The 20,111-nt window shown below is 37.0% G+C and overlaps 1 protein-coding gene across 2 annotated transcripts; it reads left to right on the top strand.

The window, feature by feature from the left end:
• The first annotated feature begins 692 nt into the window (after positions 1-692).
• Positions 693-19,083, top strand: npm1b (nucleophosmin 1b). 2 transcript variants are annotated; one of them, XM_030145469.1, is made up of 11 exons: positions 693-766; positions 1,071-1,153; positions 2,155-2,274; positions 2,552-2,645; positions 2,975-3,066; positions 3,146-3,201; positions 3,325-3,397; positions 8,527-8,625; positions 14,355-14,450; positions 14,542-14,616; positions 16,260-19,083. In XM_030145469.1, the coding sequence occupies exons 1-11, from the start codon at positions 697-699 to the stop codon at positions 16,311-16,313; spliced, it is 912 nt and encodes a 303-aa protein (XP_030001329.1). In that variant the 5' UTR covers positions 693-696; the 3' UTR covers positions 16,314-19,083. The 2 variants fall into 2 exon arrangements, with proteins under 2 accessions (XP_030001329.1, XP_030001328.1); XM_030145468.1 differs by having other exon boundaries at positions 3,146-3,204.
• The last annotated feature ends 1,028 nt before the right edge of the window (positions 19,084-20,111 follow it).

Raw genomic sequence — 20,111 nt, 5'->3', positions numbered from 1 at the left:
ACAATAAAGCTTACAAAACATTACAGTAAAATAAATGTAAGTGATTAAGTAAAACAGAGAATATATGGCCATGGATGAAATAAACACCAGGAGGAGGAACGTGGTGAGCAGAGCAGTGAGTTTGGAAAGTATCAGTTAATTTCTCCTGTTTCAGATGTGGCAGCTGCCCCCAGGGCTAGACTTTTAATATCATCGGCCAAATGCCTATTTTATTTAGTCCAAACAACCCATTACATTATAGACCTAAGGGAAAGTATCCCATGTTAATTTAAAAGCTGTAATGCTTATTTGAGAGACATATTAATAAGAATAACAAGCTACTCATACCATTTATGGATAGTAAAACATTTACCCTACTGCTTTTAATATTGACAGGAAACTGGGATGGAAATATTACCTAATATTACTATTGCTCCTCATAACAATATTTATGCACTATCTATGTTGGGCACCCTGGGCAATATTTATAACCGTTAAACGTTTATTGAGGTTATATTGAAAGGATTTGTAATAGTTTAACGCAGTCTATATTATTATTTATATTCCGACACCTCCATCTAGTGTACACTCAACAGAACATCCGGTTGTACATGCCCCGCATTTTCTTCATTTCCGTTGGCTCATGTGTCGATTTCCCGTCAACCACTTCTGCTTCATCATTGGCTCCTCAAATGCCCGTCAAAGAAGTTGACGGAAATGCAACCGCCTACTTCAAAGATGGAGGACGATATCTCAGATATGAGCAGACCACAAATGTACTTGTTTGGTGAGCTCGTTTATTCTGACAAAACTTAGAAGCATTAGTTTGCACAACCAGCTTTATTGCCATGCAATCATGCACACATAGCAACTTCCAATATTTTAGCCAGGGGAAGGGAGCTAAATAGAAGGCTAATCTGCAAGCTCCCTCTCGCGCCAATTCAGCTCTATTGTTAGCTAGCGGAGTGACATCCACACACACCGAGAGCGAACCCCGTGTCTGGAACTGTAGGATTTACTGTTGTATGCTAGAAACAATGCTACATAAACAACATTAGTTATACACGGCGTATTGTCGTTTTCTGCCCTAGGTTGTACCCTGAAATCCGACAAACGGGAGTTCAAAGTTGACGTAGACGATGATGATACGGAGCAGCAGCTGTCACTCAAAGCAGTAAGTTCAGCATGAGGTCTGACATGACATAAATCTGTTTAACATGATGCAACAGTGCGTTTGTAAACTTATTATTAACGGTGTGTTTATAAATTAATATACATAATACTAGGTGTATGCAGTGGTGAAATCTTAAGTTTGTTCAAGTAGTGTTCTGAAGTATAATTTTGATACTCTTTAATATTTCCACACAATACTACTTTATCCTTTTACATATTGTACTTTTTACTCCTTGTTCTTTTTACATATAAACGTACTAACTATAATATTGTGGAATATTACTTACTATTCTACCTAATAGTGTGCAGGATATCTGATATGGGGTTCACTAATAGGACCTGCAACATTAAATGCTCTTACATGTTTTCATGAATGAACATAACATGATAATACTCTAATATAACAGTGTAACATTTAGGAAAGAACCATTGTGCACTATGAGTTCTCATACTTTAACATTTGAAGTACATTATGTTTATAATTGTTTTAAAAAACATTTTGGCTACAAGTCTTTTATTGGAAAATTTCTACACTGTCATATTTGTATTGTAAGGAAATGTGTGAGTTTTTCCTTCTCTCAATATTTTGAAAAACTGAAACCTTGTTGATGACTTAATGGCTTTTAATATCAAATGTTCATTGTTATTTTACTGGTAGTTAAGTAATTTGTTGATATAACAATTGAAGTGAGCCATTCCACAGTAATGATTTTGAAATTGAAAGCAACAAGCAAAGTTTTACATTATACCAACTGTATTTTCAAAAAGCTTGCCATGATCAAAACAGTATCAGTGTTTTAGAAATCTTTACGCTGACTGGAGACAATGAAGAAAACCTGATTAGATAAAAATAGTGAAGCTACAGGAGACATCATAGTTTGAACATGACACTTGTTTTCAGTGAGTTGTTTGTTTCTCTCTTTAGAGACATAAGAGAGACATTATCTTGCTGATGATACCAGGACATGATTTGGAATGTTTCTGAGTGTGCTGTGCTTCCAGGTGTGTTTAGGAGCTGAGGCTGAGGATAAGTTCCACATGGTGGAAGTGGAGGGTCTCACCTATGATGGAAAGACGACCAAAGTGCCACTGGCTGTTCTGAAGCCGTCTGTTTTGCCCTCTGTGAGTTAAGACCATTGGTGACAGAATTGCAAAGTCTTTTGACTGTATCACCGCATTTCTCCCTCTTTTACCATTTTTAATTACTTTCAATAATTATACATCGAAATGACCTTTGTTTTTCTACACACTGTATACATTTGGCTCACAGTTAAATCCATATTTTAGAGCCTCCATTTGAATAAATACATTTACGAAATATAATTCAAGCACTTCATCTTTAAGAGATGCAAAGCTTTACTTATTTCAGTCATGTAACTGCAAACTTCATGTTGTTTAGATGAATTTAGGAGGATTTGAGATCACGCCTCCAGTTACCTTTCGACTTCAGTCAGGCTCCGGACCAGTTCACATCAGTGGACAACATTTTGTCAGTGAGTATAACAATGTAAATTTAGTAAATGGAAACTATTACTACTGATAACTTTAACTGCATACATACATTTACGTGTGTAATATGACAAATTTTCATCCCAAAATTAACAACTGGGTGTCAAATCAGTCCAGTTATACAATTTGACACTTAAAGGAAATAAAGTAAAATCTGTACACCTTCTGTAAGTCTACTAATGTTTCTGCCTCTAAAAAGTTTAATGAGGAGGAATATAACTGCTTTTACAAAATGGCTTTTATTGTAAGATTTATTATTTTGATTTGAATCTACTTTGGAAGTTCTATGTTACATGTAAATTTTTCTTTGGAGGTGTAAAAGATTCAGAGGATGAAGAGGAGGAGAACAACACCTCACCCGTTAAACGTCCTGCAGGCTTGATGTTGGGAAAAAAGCCTCCTCAGGTACTTGCCACTGTTTTTTCTTCATTTGTTTGAAATGCAGTGGTCCTTGCAAAATAAAAACACTTTTTTTTTCTTGTAGAAAAAACTAAAGATGGATTCTGATGATGATGAAGAAGACAGCGACGAGGATGATGACGAGTATGTTTCATTTATGTTAATGTCTTATCGTACGGTACCTAAAAACAATATAATTGTATTACAAATTTTTTTCTCTAGTATTTTATGCAGGCTGCTTACAACTTTTCTTTCTTTTTATAGTGATGATGAAGATGATGACAGTGATGACAATGATGCCAAGGCTCCGAAGAACTTACAAAAAGAGCTAAAAAAAGTAAGCCTGGCCTGTCTTCTTTTTTTTTCTAAATGTCCAAAAACATTTTACATGCAAGTAGAAGTTAGACTTCTAACAATGTTTGCAAGATATGGTAGAGAATAAAAATGAATGGACATCTAGGTCAAAATGTACCAATATATACAGAAAACATAACATGCGCACTTGAAAACCCTCAGCCTGACTTATCAGTCACGCTGCTGCCACCCAGTGGCCTGACTTATCAGTGCCCACCAAAGTTTTTGGACATCCGGACAGACGGACGGACGATGAACCGATGACAATACCCTGTGGCGATGGCTGAGGGTAAAAATGAACCTGTATAAATGAACAGTTTTACTATTTATTGGTAAAATGAACTTTCTTGTTTGTTTCAGCAACTGCTGATGGCTATCCTCCCACTTTCTTTTCAGATGAAGTATTATGCAGTTCACATCATTTTTATGGGGTTCCCAGGAGGGTCTTAAAAAGTCTTAAAAGTCTTGAATTTACAATTGTGCATTTAATGTCTTAAAAAAGTCTTTAAAAGGTATTAAATTTGATATGTAGGTCTTAAGTTATGTTTCCTTAAACTGCCATAAATGTGTTTAAATTTGTCTGTTAAATGTCCAAATTGCAAAGAAAGTAATGTTTGTCAACTCAGTTCCACGCATTCAAACCTGACAATTTATACTGAAATTAGGAACCAGGTATCTCTAACTTTGCAGCCCCCAGTTAGAAATTACTTGGAACGGTGGAAATTAAGGTGTCACAAAGTTTTGCCAGTATGGCCGTGAAATAGGCATTAAATTCTGTTCTAAGTAGTCTTAAAAAGGTCTTAAGTCTTAAATTTAACTTGCAGAACCCTGTCGGAACCCTGTTGATAAATGACACAATACAAATGTTTCATAAATTAGCATTTGTTGTGGAATACCCAGATTCCCATCACAGCTTTCATGCTCTTCACCACAAATCTTTCACATCACTTTGGGCTGGTTTTTGCCATCCCTGGCAGCGCAGCTTTGTGCGATGACCATTCACCTTCTATTTGATCAGAGTCCATAAGTTGTTAAAGGGGATTAAGTCTTGAAATTTGGAGTGCTTGTCTGATTGTTTTTTCCAGAGCTGTACAGTGATCTGTATATGTTTGGAGAGTTTCCAGTCCCTTTTATGCCCACCAGATGTCAGGGTAGTCAAGAACTTTGTCCTAGTTTTGTATATGATTATTAGTACCTCTTCAAAAGAGGTTTTGTTTGCGCCTATGTCTGTTTGTTGGCTGGTTGACTTGTTTGTCAGTCATGAGAGAAAGTAAAGTGTACAAGCACAATTTTCATGAAACCTGATGGAAAGGTAAGGTGTGGGCTGAGGATGAAATAATATTGGAGCAGGTCCATAATAAAGGGATTGAGGCTGGAATTGTTTTTCACTTTTCTAACATTACAATATAGAGTTTTGGATCAAATTGTAGACCTGCGGGGCCTTGGTAGAGGTATGTGATCTACTTCAAGTTCCTATCTTCCTTTTCTGGTTGTAGTCACAGATTGTGTCCAATAGCCGTATTTCATTTCAACAAGCCCTTCCCATTCCTGCACTCACTGACCGTCCACCTTTTTGTGTGAGACAAAACATGGAACTTTTTTTTAATGCTGTTTGCTCGCTCACCCACCTGTTTTCCGAGAGTAAAACACAGGGTCTGTGTGGTGTAATGATCGGATTTCTCCTCTGTAATCTGCTTAAATTCTCACCGTCTCTCCAGCAAGACAGCACTATGTTATGTTCTACACACAGACACGCATGCATGACATGTATGCACAAACACTTGTAGATACACTGATGCATGTTTGACACGTACACCTAAATATGTGGGTGCATGCTGACTCACATCCATGCAAAACTATACATACATATCTGCTGCACAAACAACACCCAATAACAATAACAAGCATAGTTTTTCTCTCTCTTCCTCTCATGCACACACACTCAAAAGTTATGGGAAACATCTTACCCCATTTTTCAGTGCTCTTGCATATCTTTGTCCCTCTGTCATCCCACTGTTAATATGATTGCTCCTTTTTATCGTCTCTCATGCCATTTCAGCTGTGCACCTGGCCGTTTCCTTTGAACACTTGCTTTGCGTGTTACCACAATCACTTGCAAGTGTGTGGGTGCATGTGTGTATCTGCCTCAATTTTTATGTTGGTGTCTGTGATTTCTTTTCTTTTCTTAAATACGCTGTCCAAGTGCAAACTGTGCCAGGCAAAAGATCAAAGCGGGGCAGATGCGCATACCTGCGACATGAGCACCGATTCTTGCCTCAGGGCCAGATGATAGCTGAGCATTTCTGTCACCTGTTGATTTATTCTGTTGTCTTCTCCTTCAATTCCTTCTCCTTCCTCCCTTCCTCCATGACCTTCATCTTCTTTACACTTGTACTTTACCATAATTGTCCCGTGTCATTTGTTTGTAATGAAAGCATAGAGAACAACAAAATGAGGCTGAGACCAATTACCTGTACACTGATAACCTAAAAATGTTGGCAGTTACTTTAACTTAACTTTTTTGCATCAATTGTGTATTTAGTAAGAAAACCTAAATGTTAGTGTAAGTTTTTCTACTTTGAATCAATATAGACTTTTTTTCAGAGTTTTCTCCTGGTAGCAGACTTGTTTGACCCTGTTAACACAGCTTACTTCTTTCATTCCTTAAATCACCTTCCTGAAAAGGTTTTCGGTGATATTTGCTCATCCAAATACCTGTTGATATCCAAGTCTTGCGTAATGGTTCAAAATAGGTGTGCTTCACCTTCCGACCACAAATGTGGCTTTTCTTTTGAGCATGCAGTCTTGGCTGTGTCTCAAACAGTGGTAAAAACCACAAATGACTGAGACTTGAAGACTTAGACATATACTGAATGCCTGTATATGTGTCCTCAGAATGCTCCTAAAACCTGCATAATGTCAGTATATCACATGTCTTAATAAGAAAATACTTTTGGAATAATGTCTTATTCTCATCATCCAGACAAAATATGCTTTTTACATGACCTGTATCAAATATCAGAATATCTTAATGTGGAGAATAGTATTTATGTAAATCTAGTTATTGAATGTCCACCAAAAATGTATTTTCAGAGCGAGAAATGCTGGAAAAATGTCTTTGTAGTACAAACATGTATATAAAGGCTGCTTTTGCACTGTAGCATCTGTTTAGAAATCCTTCTAAAATGTATTCACATTTCCGTCCCAAGGATCAGATTGGGGAAAACTCTGATGTTCCTAATGTCCCCGCCACACTAATCCAGCTGTTTTGCATAGCTAATGTTTTCCCTATGTGATGTGGGGGCCATGATGTTTGGGCCTTTTGTCCACATGTAAATGGTGTTTAGGTTGCAAAACTGGGAATTTACACTTTCCAATGTGAAGGTTGTCAAAATTTTCAGGTTGTGTCTATCTGTGTGGAACAAAGAGAGAATCTCAGAGCTTTGTGTAATGAATCTACACCTGAAACATCAAATATAGGCCAAACCCTATAGGTATATTATTAATGGTATGACCTGCAGAAGATCAGCGTCAGCCTGAACTCCTGTGGGAGACAGAACAATCATGTACCGACATTAGAAGTAACTGTAATTTTAACCTAACTTGTTTGAGCTTATCTTGATGAATTGTGCATCTGTTACATGCAATATTATTCACATTGTCCACAGTTAAACCACATTTTGTCTTCGGCTATGTTCAGACTGCAGGCAAATGTGGCCTAAATCAGATTTATTTTGCCCATATGTGACCTGTATCCGATCTGTTAAAGACAGTTTGAACAGCACAAATCCAATTTTTTTCAAATCCGACACAGGCCACTTTCACATGCGGTCCTAAATCTGATATTTTGCAGTGCGACTTCAGTTTGATCGGCCAGGTTGCATTTATCTAACCTTTACATAATTGAAATGTGACAAATGTCACAATTCTGCATCCTAGGAGGAGATGCAGTGGGAAAAACATACTGACTTCTGTAAATACAGTGCGGGCTTGCATGGTCACGTATAATGTCAGGACCTCTTTTGCGCATGCGGGTCACTTCAGGGTTGCTTTCAGTTCATACTAAAAACTGATAGAAGTCTCATTTAATGTGTAATATGAACAAGCACACAAAAAAATACAGAAATACTGCAAACAAGAATTGTGATTGTTTATACAGAGAAGCTGAATTGTTTATACTCTCTCACCCCAGTCTACCTACTGTCCAGACATAAGTTCAAATGTCAAACTCTGATACTAAACTGAGTTTTACAAGTCACACATGACTGACATCAGTGTACTTGACCAAGTGTTGTCAGTTACGCACTAATGTTGTAATTGAAAGAAATGCTTTGCCACCTCACAGGAGCAGCCTTCCATCATCTTCTATTACCAGGCATTGAGGAAATTGTATGTGTAATTGCCTTGTAGCAGTTATGTCAACACATGCAATTACATCTCTCGCCCATTCCAAAGTGAATACCAGTGATTGTGAGTTAAGGCTTGGTGCTAAGGAAATGCAGGTACTTGTCTTGGCTCTTACAGGCTAATTACACAGATGAGAGCAGTGGAAACCTGACGGAAGGCCTCCAGTTTAGAGAACAACTGGTCAAAAGGGAAATATCAAGTTTAGGTAGCCCTGAACAATTAGTTGAAATATTATCAAATGCGGAATATGGGTGAGTCTATTATCCAGTCAGTGGGAAGATGTTATGGACTGCGGCTCATGTTGTTCAAGCATAAGGGATCATGCACTATCATCATTGTTTTTTTCAGTAAAAATTAAATGTAATAATGATCCTTCCTGGAGAGACCATGACTCATTTTGCATTAATCTGCCAAAATATTCACATTTTGACTTTACTGCATTTCGTTTGGCTCTAATTTTACAGTGTACCAGCAAGTACATCATTCAAAATTTGGTAAATATTTGAATAAGCAACTGGTTTATATCGACGCTTGTAGATACTTTGATGTTTACCGTTATCCATGCTATTTTTTTAACACAGATGATAGATTTAAGAAGTTTTTTTTTTTCTTTTTTTACAACTATACAACATCTGATATCTTATGTTATACTGTATTTTCATTACCTTATTTATGAATTGTGCTTTTTTTCCTTTACTTCCACAGAGTCCAGAGTCTTCAGCTAAAAAACTCAACAAGACCCCAGTGAAACAGAACGGCCCAGCAGGAAAATTAGCTGGATCAGCGGGGAAAGCTCAGTTTAAGGTAGGTAAAATCTGTATTACTTTTTAGTGGAATGGTGTGTAAGAGTGGATAAGAAAGACTAATTTGAACTTTATTTGGAAAATTAATGGAAAATGAGACAGACTGAGGAGTAAAAGGTGTTAGTCGGGCAGTTCTTCATTCAAATTTTCTGTTTATATTAGTGGTTTAACGATCTCCTCATAAAGCAGTTTTACATAAACTGTGAATGTGATGGGAGCTTACATTATAAGAGAAGCCAAAATTCTTGTGCAAAGTTTTTGCATAAATGTGAGCATGAGAACAAACCTGTTATCTGCAAAAAGGATTATTTGCATTAATGATCACATACTTAAAAGCGAAAAAAGAAAAAGTGTGCTGTGTCTTTCCATCACCAAGGAATGTGATAAATGCACATTGCAATTAGTTCAGCGTGATAGTTAATTTCTTCCTTGGAATGTCTTGAACAACCACCATTGAAAACCCCAAAGCGTGAACTCTGCCTTTCTTTAAACAAACACACCTGACCTCTAAACAGGTCTCCTGGGGCAGGGTTTAAACCTGTGACCCTGTGGCCTAATCCCACTTTCTTGAGTTGCAGCCACCTTTGGTGCATCCCAACACCCTTTGGCACAGCTACACATTAGCAATTACAAACTGGCAAGATTATTTGCAAGTTTGGCACCCTGATAAAATGACTTCGACAGAAAGTCAGTATGGATAAGTGCATCTGTACTCACAGGTGCACAAAGCAGTATTCATTTTCATTGACATCTTGATGGAAAGCTCTGTGATTTTTTTTCATGTTAAACACTAAGCCAGTGGATTACTTTTCTTCTGAGGGCAGAAAGCGAATCCCTCAGGGCCTGTTTTCATGTTGTGTGGGAGAGTGTTGCCAGTTCTGCGTGACTATTGTCCAGACATAACACAGTGGCTCTCAAAATGCTCCAGGGATTAGCCGACAGTGACTGCTGAAACATCCCACCAGTTTAACTTTCTGTCCTGTGGAACTTCGACTGCCCCCATTCCCTCTTTACTTCTACACAACAACTGTTCCCTCTTGACAACCTCTTCACACCCCTCACTTCCTGGACACACCTTCTCCCAATTGCTCTCATTACTAGTGTTTGATGTCTGGTGCAGCTTGTGCTTCCAGATGCCCCTGAGGAGCGAGGAAGCGGGCGTGGATGTCTGTTTTTTCTTTCCTAAATGCAGGTGACTGGTCATTAGATTGGCTTGTCAGATCTGCTGCCAGTACCGCAGTTCTCACCTCTCATAGCCCAGCATGTAACTGCACCTTCTTGCATAACAGGCTTGACATGAGAACTAACTAACTTGAGTTGTGCTGATCTGAAGTAACTTTATGTTGCAGCTGGTGTCTGTTGATTGATGGGTTTGGAGAAGTTGATGCCTTCTGGCACACGTCATAGTCGTAAACTTGTTAACCACTTCAGTCAGGTTGTCACAAAAGGGTGTGAGTCATTGTTTTAGTGACTGATTTACATGTGTTGAAGCAGGTACCTGTCTATCTGGTTCATGTTTGCATATATAATTATTTTTCTTTGAATGTTGGGATTTTTCTGACCATAACTCTAAATACTTAAAAAAAAAACAACACTTGTCTGAAAACCAGATTCCTTTAATTGCATATACAATTCATTACATTAGAATGACAGTTCCCTGATCTGACTTTTTTACCCCTAAAGCTTTCATTCCAACACAATAACGATCACCATCCATGGCCAGACTCGATGAGCAAAGGTGTCACAACCATGTGTTTGCTGTGGATTGAAGACGAGGCTGCATCAAATGATAGCGTGCTTGTGATTAAGTTCCATGTCTCATGGCATCTGTAATCAGTGTCTGGCCCAGATGAAAAAGCTTGCTTTCTTTGTGTTTATCAGCTGCTTCAGGTCCACAGCTGTCCTTTGGAAGTAGAGAGCTGCCAGTAAATAATAAATACGTAGTGCATTTGTCTGGCAGGGAGCCAGCAGCATATGTTCCTTTTTTTAAGTGTGGTATGTGCACTTAAGGTTTTCTTCTTTTTATACCTTTTGATGTTTGCCATAAAATGCAGATTTCTTGGGGACAGGGACATGTGATTATTTTCTTTAGACTGAACTGCCCAGTTTTAACTATTTCAGGCTTTCTGGGGTTTGTAAAACATTGCCAAAGGGGTTTGAGGTGTTAAGCTGTAACATTTCTTGATTGCTTTTTCTTGCCATCTGTAGGTTATCATGCACCATATTTCTTACATGTAATGTACACGTGAAACCTGTTTACTGGAAGTCAGGGTTGAGGATTAGAGCAACTTGATTTCTTGGCTGGATACTACAGGCCTGTATACATGGAACTTTGCTTTTAATCTGTTTTTGCAAGTGCAGGGAGTTCATTCAGAGAGCGGAAGCCTATCACTATCAGCAGGTTGGTGGGATAAAACGGGCTGTAGTGATGATGGATAAAGTATCATCATCCATAATGGATTTTTAAAGGCCAACGCAGTAACAACAGTTTAGAGTCGAAAAGGTGAATTATTAATCATCAGTATCAAAGTCAAAGTAAAAAATACATGACTAAATAACTGTGAATTATTGCACATCGGAGTAATTAATCTATAAATGTGGGGCTGAACATCAGACCAACTGTAAAACAGTCCAGACAGGAGTGAATAAGAATAAATTGGTATTGAATCAACTCATGAGACAAGTGAAGATTCACACTTCTGTTTATTACTGTCAGAGTCACTTTGTACTAATATTGATAGTTTCTAAAACATGCTATCGGTGCCCATTAATTGCCCAACCTAATTAAATTGTCTGTCTGTAATTTTTACATGTATGGCCTAATGCATGTAAAATGCAGCTAATATGTAAAATAAGTTCATTTACAGGCACCTAAAATTTTTTTGTTAATGTGAATCCTTACGTTGAAACCTCAAAACACTACAGAGAAAGAATGGAAGTCAGAACTCATACTTGAGTTTCAATGATAATTTATATTTATTGAATTAAATTGCTTTCAGTTTTTTAAATTTTCAAGATATCTACCTTTCTCTAACATTTGTATAGTTAACATATTTACATCAGTGTGCTGTTGTATTACTTTGGTATTCATTCCTTTTTTTTTTTTTTTTTTTTCGATAAAACATATTTAAAAAGGTATTAAATGCATTTATTCAGTTGACAAAGCTATTTAATATTTGGGGTCTGTAGCACAATACCTAGAAATCTGTATAAATAATGTGCATACTTTTTTTTTGTGAATCCCGAGTCATGTAGTAATGGTGATACATTGTTCACATCACATGGTTTCATTATATAATGCATGTCTACTATGTTTTTACATATAAAACGGATCACTTTAACCACTGCGCTGTTGAGCAAAACAGTAGTGTTTTCAACCACAAAAACTAGTCGATCAAACACACAACAGTCACTGTACAACTTAACTAACTTTTTCAGTTGCTGTTTTAAGAGAAGCTTCTCTCTTCTTTCAAATGTGTCTCTAGCTATCAATGAAACCCTGCAATTTCAATGGATTCCACACTGGCTTTACATGTAGGGACAAGCTCAGTGGCTTGTGTAATGCGCAGTCACAGCATTTGGCTAGTGTGTAGTTGTGTCAAATTGAGATGCCTCCTCATTGGGACCCTCTGGGACCTCAGCTGCTCAGAGCTGGACTCACTACTGCAGCATTCATGCTCCGGTGTTTTTCACAGAAACACAAGTTCTGGTGTTGAAAATGGCATCATATTTGTGGAAGTTGGAATATCTGACGGACTTGTTGATGTAGCCTGTATCAAAAAAGAAGTACAAAAACATTGCCTGCTCTTTGACTTTTTCTTCCCTTTGTGTCATTAATGGAAAACTGGACAGAAAAACTCTTCTGCACATAGGGGAGTTGGCATTTGCCCTCTTCTGCTTGGAAACAATAAAAACATAATTTGTACCTGATGTATTTGTAAAAAAAAAAAAAAAAAAAAAAAAAGAAAAGAAAAAATGGTGTAATTATGGTAGAATTTGTTGTCTTTTCTTCTGCTTTAATCTTCTTCCAGCTGGTTACTCATGCCAAGTTTGTAAACACAGGTCCAGACTAAATGGGTCACAATCGGACTGAAGCCCAGACTGGCCAGTTGGTCAGCGCATGAACTCATGAAATCTGGTGGCAGACCAAAACTCCAGCAGCACTTTACTATATAGAGCAACTTCATACTTCATTAACATTAGACCAGCGTATTTTGGCTCGTGGTCTTTATCAGCATCATAATAAAACTCATTATCGGCATTATTTAAATGAGGTAGTCATGACTGTAGTTTTTATGCTTTATACCTACATTATTCAAAGTAATTTTATTTAGCAGAGTTGAGTTGATTTCCTGTTTTGTTTGTTTTGTCCAGTCTGCAGTAGGAACCTGTACTGGTTCTGCTAAATTAAAAAGTGTGCCACATTAGTAGTCTGTGCTGACCGCAACATAACATTAAATACAACTTGCCTAATAACTTGATGAAAGGCGTAATACAGTATTTCAGGATGCTTGCGCAGGTCTTGAAAGTCTTAAAAAGTAAGTAATTTTGAAACGCTGTTTTCCAGACCTGGAAAAGTCCGGAATTTTGTGTGAAAGTCTTAATAAAGCATGGAAAAAAGTTTCCCTCATAGTCGAATTTTAGAGTATGCTCGAAGGCACATAATGTTGTAGGATAATAGATACATGGGGAAAGCGTATTAGTTAATTTCAAATATGCAACAAAACAAAGTAATCCTACTTTAGTCTTTAGAAATGAAACAAATTGTGAGAAAACATGAAAAATGTATATATCCATACAAATTAAATATGACGTAATTTGCATATTCAAAAAAGAGTGGGAGGAAATATGACTTATAGCACTTATAAAATATATTTAAAAAAGCTTGATTGGATTTCAATAACCGGTCAGTACTGGAATGATTCTAGTGAACTTGTTTATGTGATATCTATGCACTTTTGTGATTTTTATGTTTTGAAAACCTTTCTGTCAGTAAAACATAATTTACTGTGAATTATGCATTCATTCATTCATACATTTATGAAAAGGTACTTTTCTATGACACACTGCAGGTACAATGTCAACCAAAAAAGTAGGCACACAAGTATAGAAGTACATAAAGTCAAGGTCTTGGGGGGAAAAAGTAAAAGCTTTAAAAAAGTCTGGAATTGTTATTTGGATAAAAAGCAAGCACCCTGTGTTATGTTTGGTTTTCTGATGAGCCAGGCTGATACTGTAAAGGAGAACAAATATCAGCAATTTGCTATAGAGTTCAGGTGTTTTTGGATGATGATGAGAGGAGACAGGGCGGACTTAACTCTTTTGTCAGTTCTCGAATTGGATCTCCTTTGGTCGTTGTCGTGACTCTTTATACATTTTACAAAACAAGACCTTCTTTCCTGGGAAGCTTCATTGTACATAAATATCAGTTAAACATAATGTGTGGAGCAGCTGCATCATCAGTGCGATATAGTTTTGTCCTGATGTCAGTATTGCTTTGGAAGTCGATGATGTGCCAGAATTTCTCTTTCTAGAGCAATTAGCAATGTGGTGTTCCAGAAATCATAACCAAGTTAAAGCTTGGATAACAACCTTGCAGTGTTGTAGTTGTGAATAAAAAGAGAAATATTGTGACAGAACATACACTTATCATGTTATCTATAAATGTAAATCTCTGCGATTTGACATATCAATCAGTGTTTCTTATCTAGCTGATTTATTTTTATAAAGGCACCTGCCCCAGGGAAAGACAAACCCCAGGCTGGGCCATCGAAATCTCCCTCTCTGACCGACATTAAGAACAAGTTGTCAACGGCAGCCAAAGAGGTAAGACTGTCATCCTCTTTTGCAAATTACCGCTCTTAATTGAATGTCTGACGCATGGTTAAGCTCATGATTGAACGGTCTTTTTCATCAGGGAAGAAACCTACCGAAGACAGAGCAGAAGTTCGAGAATTTTGTCAGGAGTTCATTTAAAATCTCAGATAAAAAAGTAAGTCATCATTTTAAGATATATGGAAATATTCTGCGTATTAGTAGCAATGGGTGTGTGTTTTCATCAATCTTTACTTTTGGCTTTAAGAGCTTTTTACCATGATAGATACCTAGGAATGCATTATTGTTCCTTCCACTGTCCTCATACCTCACAGTGTCCAGTAAGCCTCAAACGTCTCTCCAGCACAGTGTGCTCTTTTTAAATTACATTCATTTTGTGTCAGCGGGCTCTTTTTCGAGATGGAATGGGAGTACACCTGTCAAGGCGAACTCTTTCTCAGTGATTTACTACAGAGTGTGTCTTTTGTATCCCTAATGAAGGGACTGGTGGTATGTGGATGGTACCAGTCTCTTTCACATTCAAGGCCTTTTACCAACCCAAAAGAGGGTTTTCCCAAAATGCAGCACTTAAATCTTTTCTAATGCTGCTTGTCATTTCAGTGGAAAAACAACAACTCCTGTACTTTGTTATGCAGAAAATGAATGAATCCACCAAAACCACTGTTATCCCCATAAACTAAATGGACAAATTGCACGAAATGTATCCGATATTTCCTGCATTTTCTGTATCTGGAAAATTGCTTTATTAAACAGTCATTAACTGATAGTAGATTTCTACTTAATAATATAGTAGAAATCTTCATGCAGCAAACAAACTAATTAAACAGTGCATATAAACCCCAGGGGCAAATATCAACTGTCAGAAATGAACAATTTTTGACTTTATTAGAAATTATAAACTACTGAATTTAACATTACGAGTATATTGAGTCAAAAACTGAGCCACTGAACACGGGGTAACGCAACATACGCAAGTTTCTCACGCTCAAACTCATTAAAAGTCCAGGTTATTATTCAAGGTGTGACAACTGAAATAGATATGACCGATCAGCATTTTCTGATACATTTTCATAAAACATGAACACATGGCAGGTGGTTAAAAACAGGTAACATCGACTGATGAGGACAGCAAATTATTCTGATGTCTCATCTGTGATGAAAACAGGAAACAGAATCACAGGATGTTCTCTGTTTATTGCTATCATACATTACATAGCCTCCAACGCCACTTTCTGAAGGTACTACACAGTTTATTGATCAAAACCAGCTGATGGAAATGCAACTTTTTTGCAACATATCAGAAGTTTGCTTCAGTTTCTAGCAGTTATATGAAAACGTGTAAACAAGGTGTGATCGAACTGCAGTGTCCAGTCCACACTTTGGTGTTAACTGTACAGTTGACGAAAGTGCCTCAGAACAAAATGAGAACTGGGTGGACAAGAAAAGGAGCGGGGGTGGGGTTGGGTTGGGGAGCACTTGTTGATCCCAGTGTGTAGAAACATCTGTGGAAGTGCTTTAGTTTCATCAGCCAAAGCTGAGATCTGTCAGACCTGGAGCACCTAGTCATATACTCTGGTATGTACTGCTGCCCCCGCCCAACCCCGTGTCGTTCCCCAGCAGTCTCATCTAAACTCAACGTTCCCACAGGCGAGATGCACAAAAGCATGTAGTAGAGAAACTGAGTCATGTGTCTCATGCTGTATAGCACTTCATTTGGATGATTTACAGTTTCTCTCTCTCCCTCTCTCTCTCTTTTTCTTTCTGTCTTTTTCTTTTTCTGTTACTACTTACCTTCCTCAGGTGGTCAAGGACCTGTGGAGTTATGTACAGACACTGAAGACTGAGAAGAAGTAACCTTTGTTTATTGAATCATTTGTATGTTTTGCATTCTTCTTGATGTTTAAAGGCACAGTCGGCAAAGTTTCCTACACCTCACCCTTGTCCTGTCGGCGTTGCATACAGAAGAACAGAGTGATAAGATTAGGTAAAGCCATGAACCCATAAATTCAGGTGTCATCTCAGTAGGACTTTGTAGAGTTATTATGTATTTTATCTGCAGAACAACTCATTATTGGTGACTACAGGTTCAACGCCATGGGAACGATCTACACCGGCAGAATGAAACCATAGTTACAGCTTCTCATCTTTTAAACCTGGCACCCACCCTTTTTTTTTATCTAAACTAATACTTACTGTATACTTGACAGCTACAGTTAAAGTATTAATTGCAACTATAAACAGTTTTGTCATTGCTGTATGTTTTTTTCTTGTCCTCTTCATATTTAAAGGAACAAATTTGACAAAGACCTATGGAACATGATGTGGTTTACTTGTCAAATTACACACAGTGCTTCTTTCCTCTTTAGTACATGGTGCAGATTCAGTCCTCCTTGCAGGTCAAACTGCTGCTGCTGTTACTTTTAATAGAATTGGACTTCCTGGTTGTGAAGCTCTGCATTAGGTTGCCACTGACAGAGCTTGACGAAAGATTCTCTGACAACAATGCAATAGGAGATATTGCAGAATGTGCCTTTAAACATCTCTACAGTAAACCGATAAGAATCAAGCTCACATTTTTGTGTGAATTTCAACCGTCAGAATTGCTCTACTTTTTGGAACTTTACAGCTGATACTGGGAGGCAGCGTGTGATCATTTTCCATCGATAACCTGGTAATTTGGGTTCTGTCTGGTGTCACAAAGCAGTTTTACAGAAACAAGTTTAGAGGTTGTACAAGGAGTATGTCCTGGTAATGTGCGTCATAATTACATTGTTTTAAACTGTTTTTGGAAGTTTGATGATACCAGCTTCAGCAGCTTAACATAGCTATGTTTTTTACAACTTGCTCCACAACAAAAACACCATTACTTTATTGTTTGTTAATGTGATGAAGCTGAGAAGTAAATGATATGGCTACTTCAAAAAAAGTTAAGTTGGTTTTCCAGAAACGGTTTTGCCTCGTGTTGACATTTCTGGGTGAGAGCTGTGGTATTCTCCGTGTTTTTATGCTTTTAATACAAATGTAGTTTAGTTTAGAATAGCGTATATAAACAAGAAAAAAAAGGCAAATATATCGGATCTGCTAACTAGAGCCAGTACACGTGGGTTTAAGTAAATTCATATCAGTCCCATTAATATATCCATTATGAACAGAGAGAGCATTTATTACAGCAATTACAGCCAAAAATCATCTGTAGCAAAATGCTTTAATGCAGTACACAAAACTTTATTAGTATTATGAGTTCTAATAAAACCACCCCAGATGTCCCGACGTGTGTTACTTGTCTTTAAAGTAATATACATTACATAGGGAATTAAAAAAAATAGGTTGTTTACAAGCTCCAGCAGTGCGTTTAACCCTTTTATGATGCACTGAAACCAGATCACAAGCCTATGATTTACACAAAAGATGTTATTTATTACAGCATAATAATAAGGATACATTAGAAAATTACATCAGAGTAACATGATGTCACCTTTCCAGATACCCCATAAAGTACTGAAACCCATAATTGTTTGCACTCTTAAATCAGCATATCAGTGCTCCGATAAACATAAGCGTGCGCTCTCTCTGCAGTCCTAATGTGTTTATGATCCCGTATAATGCCTTTATGAGCCAAATGTTAGCAGTCGGATGGCGTTTTTAACCAATCAAATAGCGTCTTTTAGTTTTTCTGGTGTCTGTGTCTTGGCTGTTAACCTTGCTACTCGTGCTAATTTGAGCCAATGTAGTAGCCATGATAATTAAACCAATTTCTGAAAATTACAAATGAAATATCTCTAATGCCCACTTGGTTGCTTAATAGGAGAGACAGGTTTATATTTGGCTTCCATGCGAGTTGATCTTAATACACTACCTTTGTAAATAGCTCCCTTGGTATGTAGTATTTGCAGTTATGGCAGCTGAACAGTACCTTTTGTTAATCCGCCCTTCGCTAAAAGCTGGTTTTGCAGCTTAAATCTGTTATTTTAATCGAAAATGTGACCGTGTTGCTTTTTGCTTTTTCCATTATACTGTTTTATGATTAGTGTGAATTCTGTTTGAATGTGTTTAAAACCTGCTGTTGTTAATGTTTAGTTTTACGTCTTCTCTGTCAAGTACTTTCTACTGATTCCTTTAAAGCAGAACCTGAATGCGTTCCATTTAAAGCCATTACGACCTGTTCTGATCCCAACTGTCTGAGCGGACGGGCTGTTTTTTATCTTTACTCATGAGCTTTGTTTCTAATCTGATCCTGTTTTTACTTTCAGAAATTGCAAAGATTTCCCATTGTATCAGAGTGAAGTTGTTAAAATGGATGTATAAATTGTACTGTATTCACTCACTGATCCAATAATGCCTTTTCTGTCATTTTTAACAATTTCATAATCAAAGTATTGAATTTACAGGAAGCGAGGCTCATGTGTTAATACAAAGGAAACCGTTAAACACTGTATTGTCTGAATCAGTTAATGGTGGCTAATGTGTTTCAAGAAAACATTAATTCAATCAAGTTATTATTTGCTTTATGCATGACTGCAGATGATTGGATTTTCATGTGTGACTTAAGATGAACTTATCCATCCTTTTTCATTTACCATCCTGTAATATTTACATTAATAAAGTCAATGCCAGCTGGTTTAAAGTCTTAAATTCTGGTGGTGTTGTCTCCAAATGAAAGCAGAATTATCGTTAGTAACATTGATACCTTTATTATCAGGATTTTCAGTCGTATGTAAATGCATGCAGTGCTACTAGCAAAAATGAATAATGAGTAAATATGACAGTTTTTCCCTAGACTGTTAACCCTTAAAGCAGTGGTTCCCTACCTCTTTTGGCTTGTGACCCCATTTTAACATCACAAATTTCTGGCGACCCCAGAACTGAGACTTTTTTTTTTGTTAAAATTAATTTGTTTTTGATCATGTAATAGTTTGCTACACTATGTTGCAAATAAACATTAATTTTAGACAACATTTAGTCTATATAATATATATTATTATGGACAGAGGCAGAAAAACCAGGTGTAGATTACTGCACAAAGGGAGAATTTTATTTTCCTTGATCAGGATATGTACAGTCAGTCCAACTTATATTTACAAGGCTGACAATTAATACTGAACAAACAAGAACTCAAACTATGAATTATGAAAGAGCTGCAGCATCTGAAACCGACCACAATGAACATTTGAAAGATAAACAGAACCACAGTGCTTCAGAGTTTGTCATGTCTTCTATGTATTGGGATTGTCTCTGTCAACTCACCATATATTTTTTATTAGCTTTTCTTAATTTTTTATCAAGTACTAGAAATTTCAGGTAACCCTATTTGAATTCCAGCCGACCCCACATGGGGTTCTGACCCCAAGGTTGAAAAACATTGCCTTAAAGACTTAAACTACTTTTGTGGTGACTTCGAAATGAATTTTTGTCAACATTTAACCTTTCCTAAGTTATTAATCACCATTTACTATAATATTATTGTGTGCATTTTCCCTTTTTTTTTTTTTAGCGAAAATCTGGTATTTTCTTATGTTCAACTGATTGATCATGTTGGTGTCCAAGTAAATTCAAGAGGGAACTGAAGAAAACGTGATATTTTCAGTGAAATGTAATTAACTGAACATAAAAACAAGTGTCTACAACTCCTGTCATTTGTCAAACTACATTAAT

The sequence above is a fragment of the Sphaeramia orbicularis genome, chromosome 10, assembly GCF_902148855.1.
Source record: "Sphaeramia orbicularis chromosome 10, fSphaOr1.1, whole genome shotgun sequence".
In the NCBI taxonomy this organism is placed as follows: Eukaryota; Metazoa; Chordata; class Actinopteri; order Kurtiformes; family Apogonidae; genus Sphaeramia; species Sphaeramia orbicularis.
Note: the sequence above shows the minus strand (reverse complement) of the source record. Positions and strands in the feature narration are given on the sequence as shown.

Bases quoted from the DNA above. Each gene is read 5' to 3' on its own strand.
- npm1b (XM_030145468.1), top strand. From the start codon at position 697: ATGCAACCGCCTACTTCAAAGATGGAGGACGATATCTCAGATATGAGC. The intron at 3,067-3,145 runs GTACTTGCCACT...TTTTTCTTGTAG, and splicing joins TGGGAAAAAAGCCTCCTCAG to AAAAAACTAAAGATGGATTC. The intron at 3,205-3,324 runs GTATGTTTCATT...TTCTTTTTATAG, and splicing joins AGCGACGAGGATGATGACGA to TGATGATGAAGATGATGACA.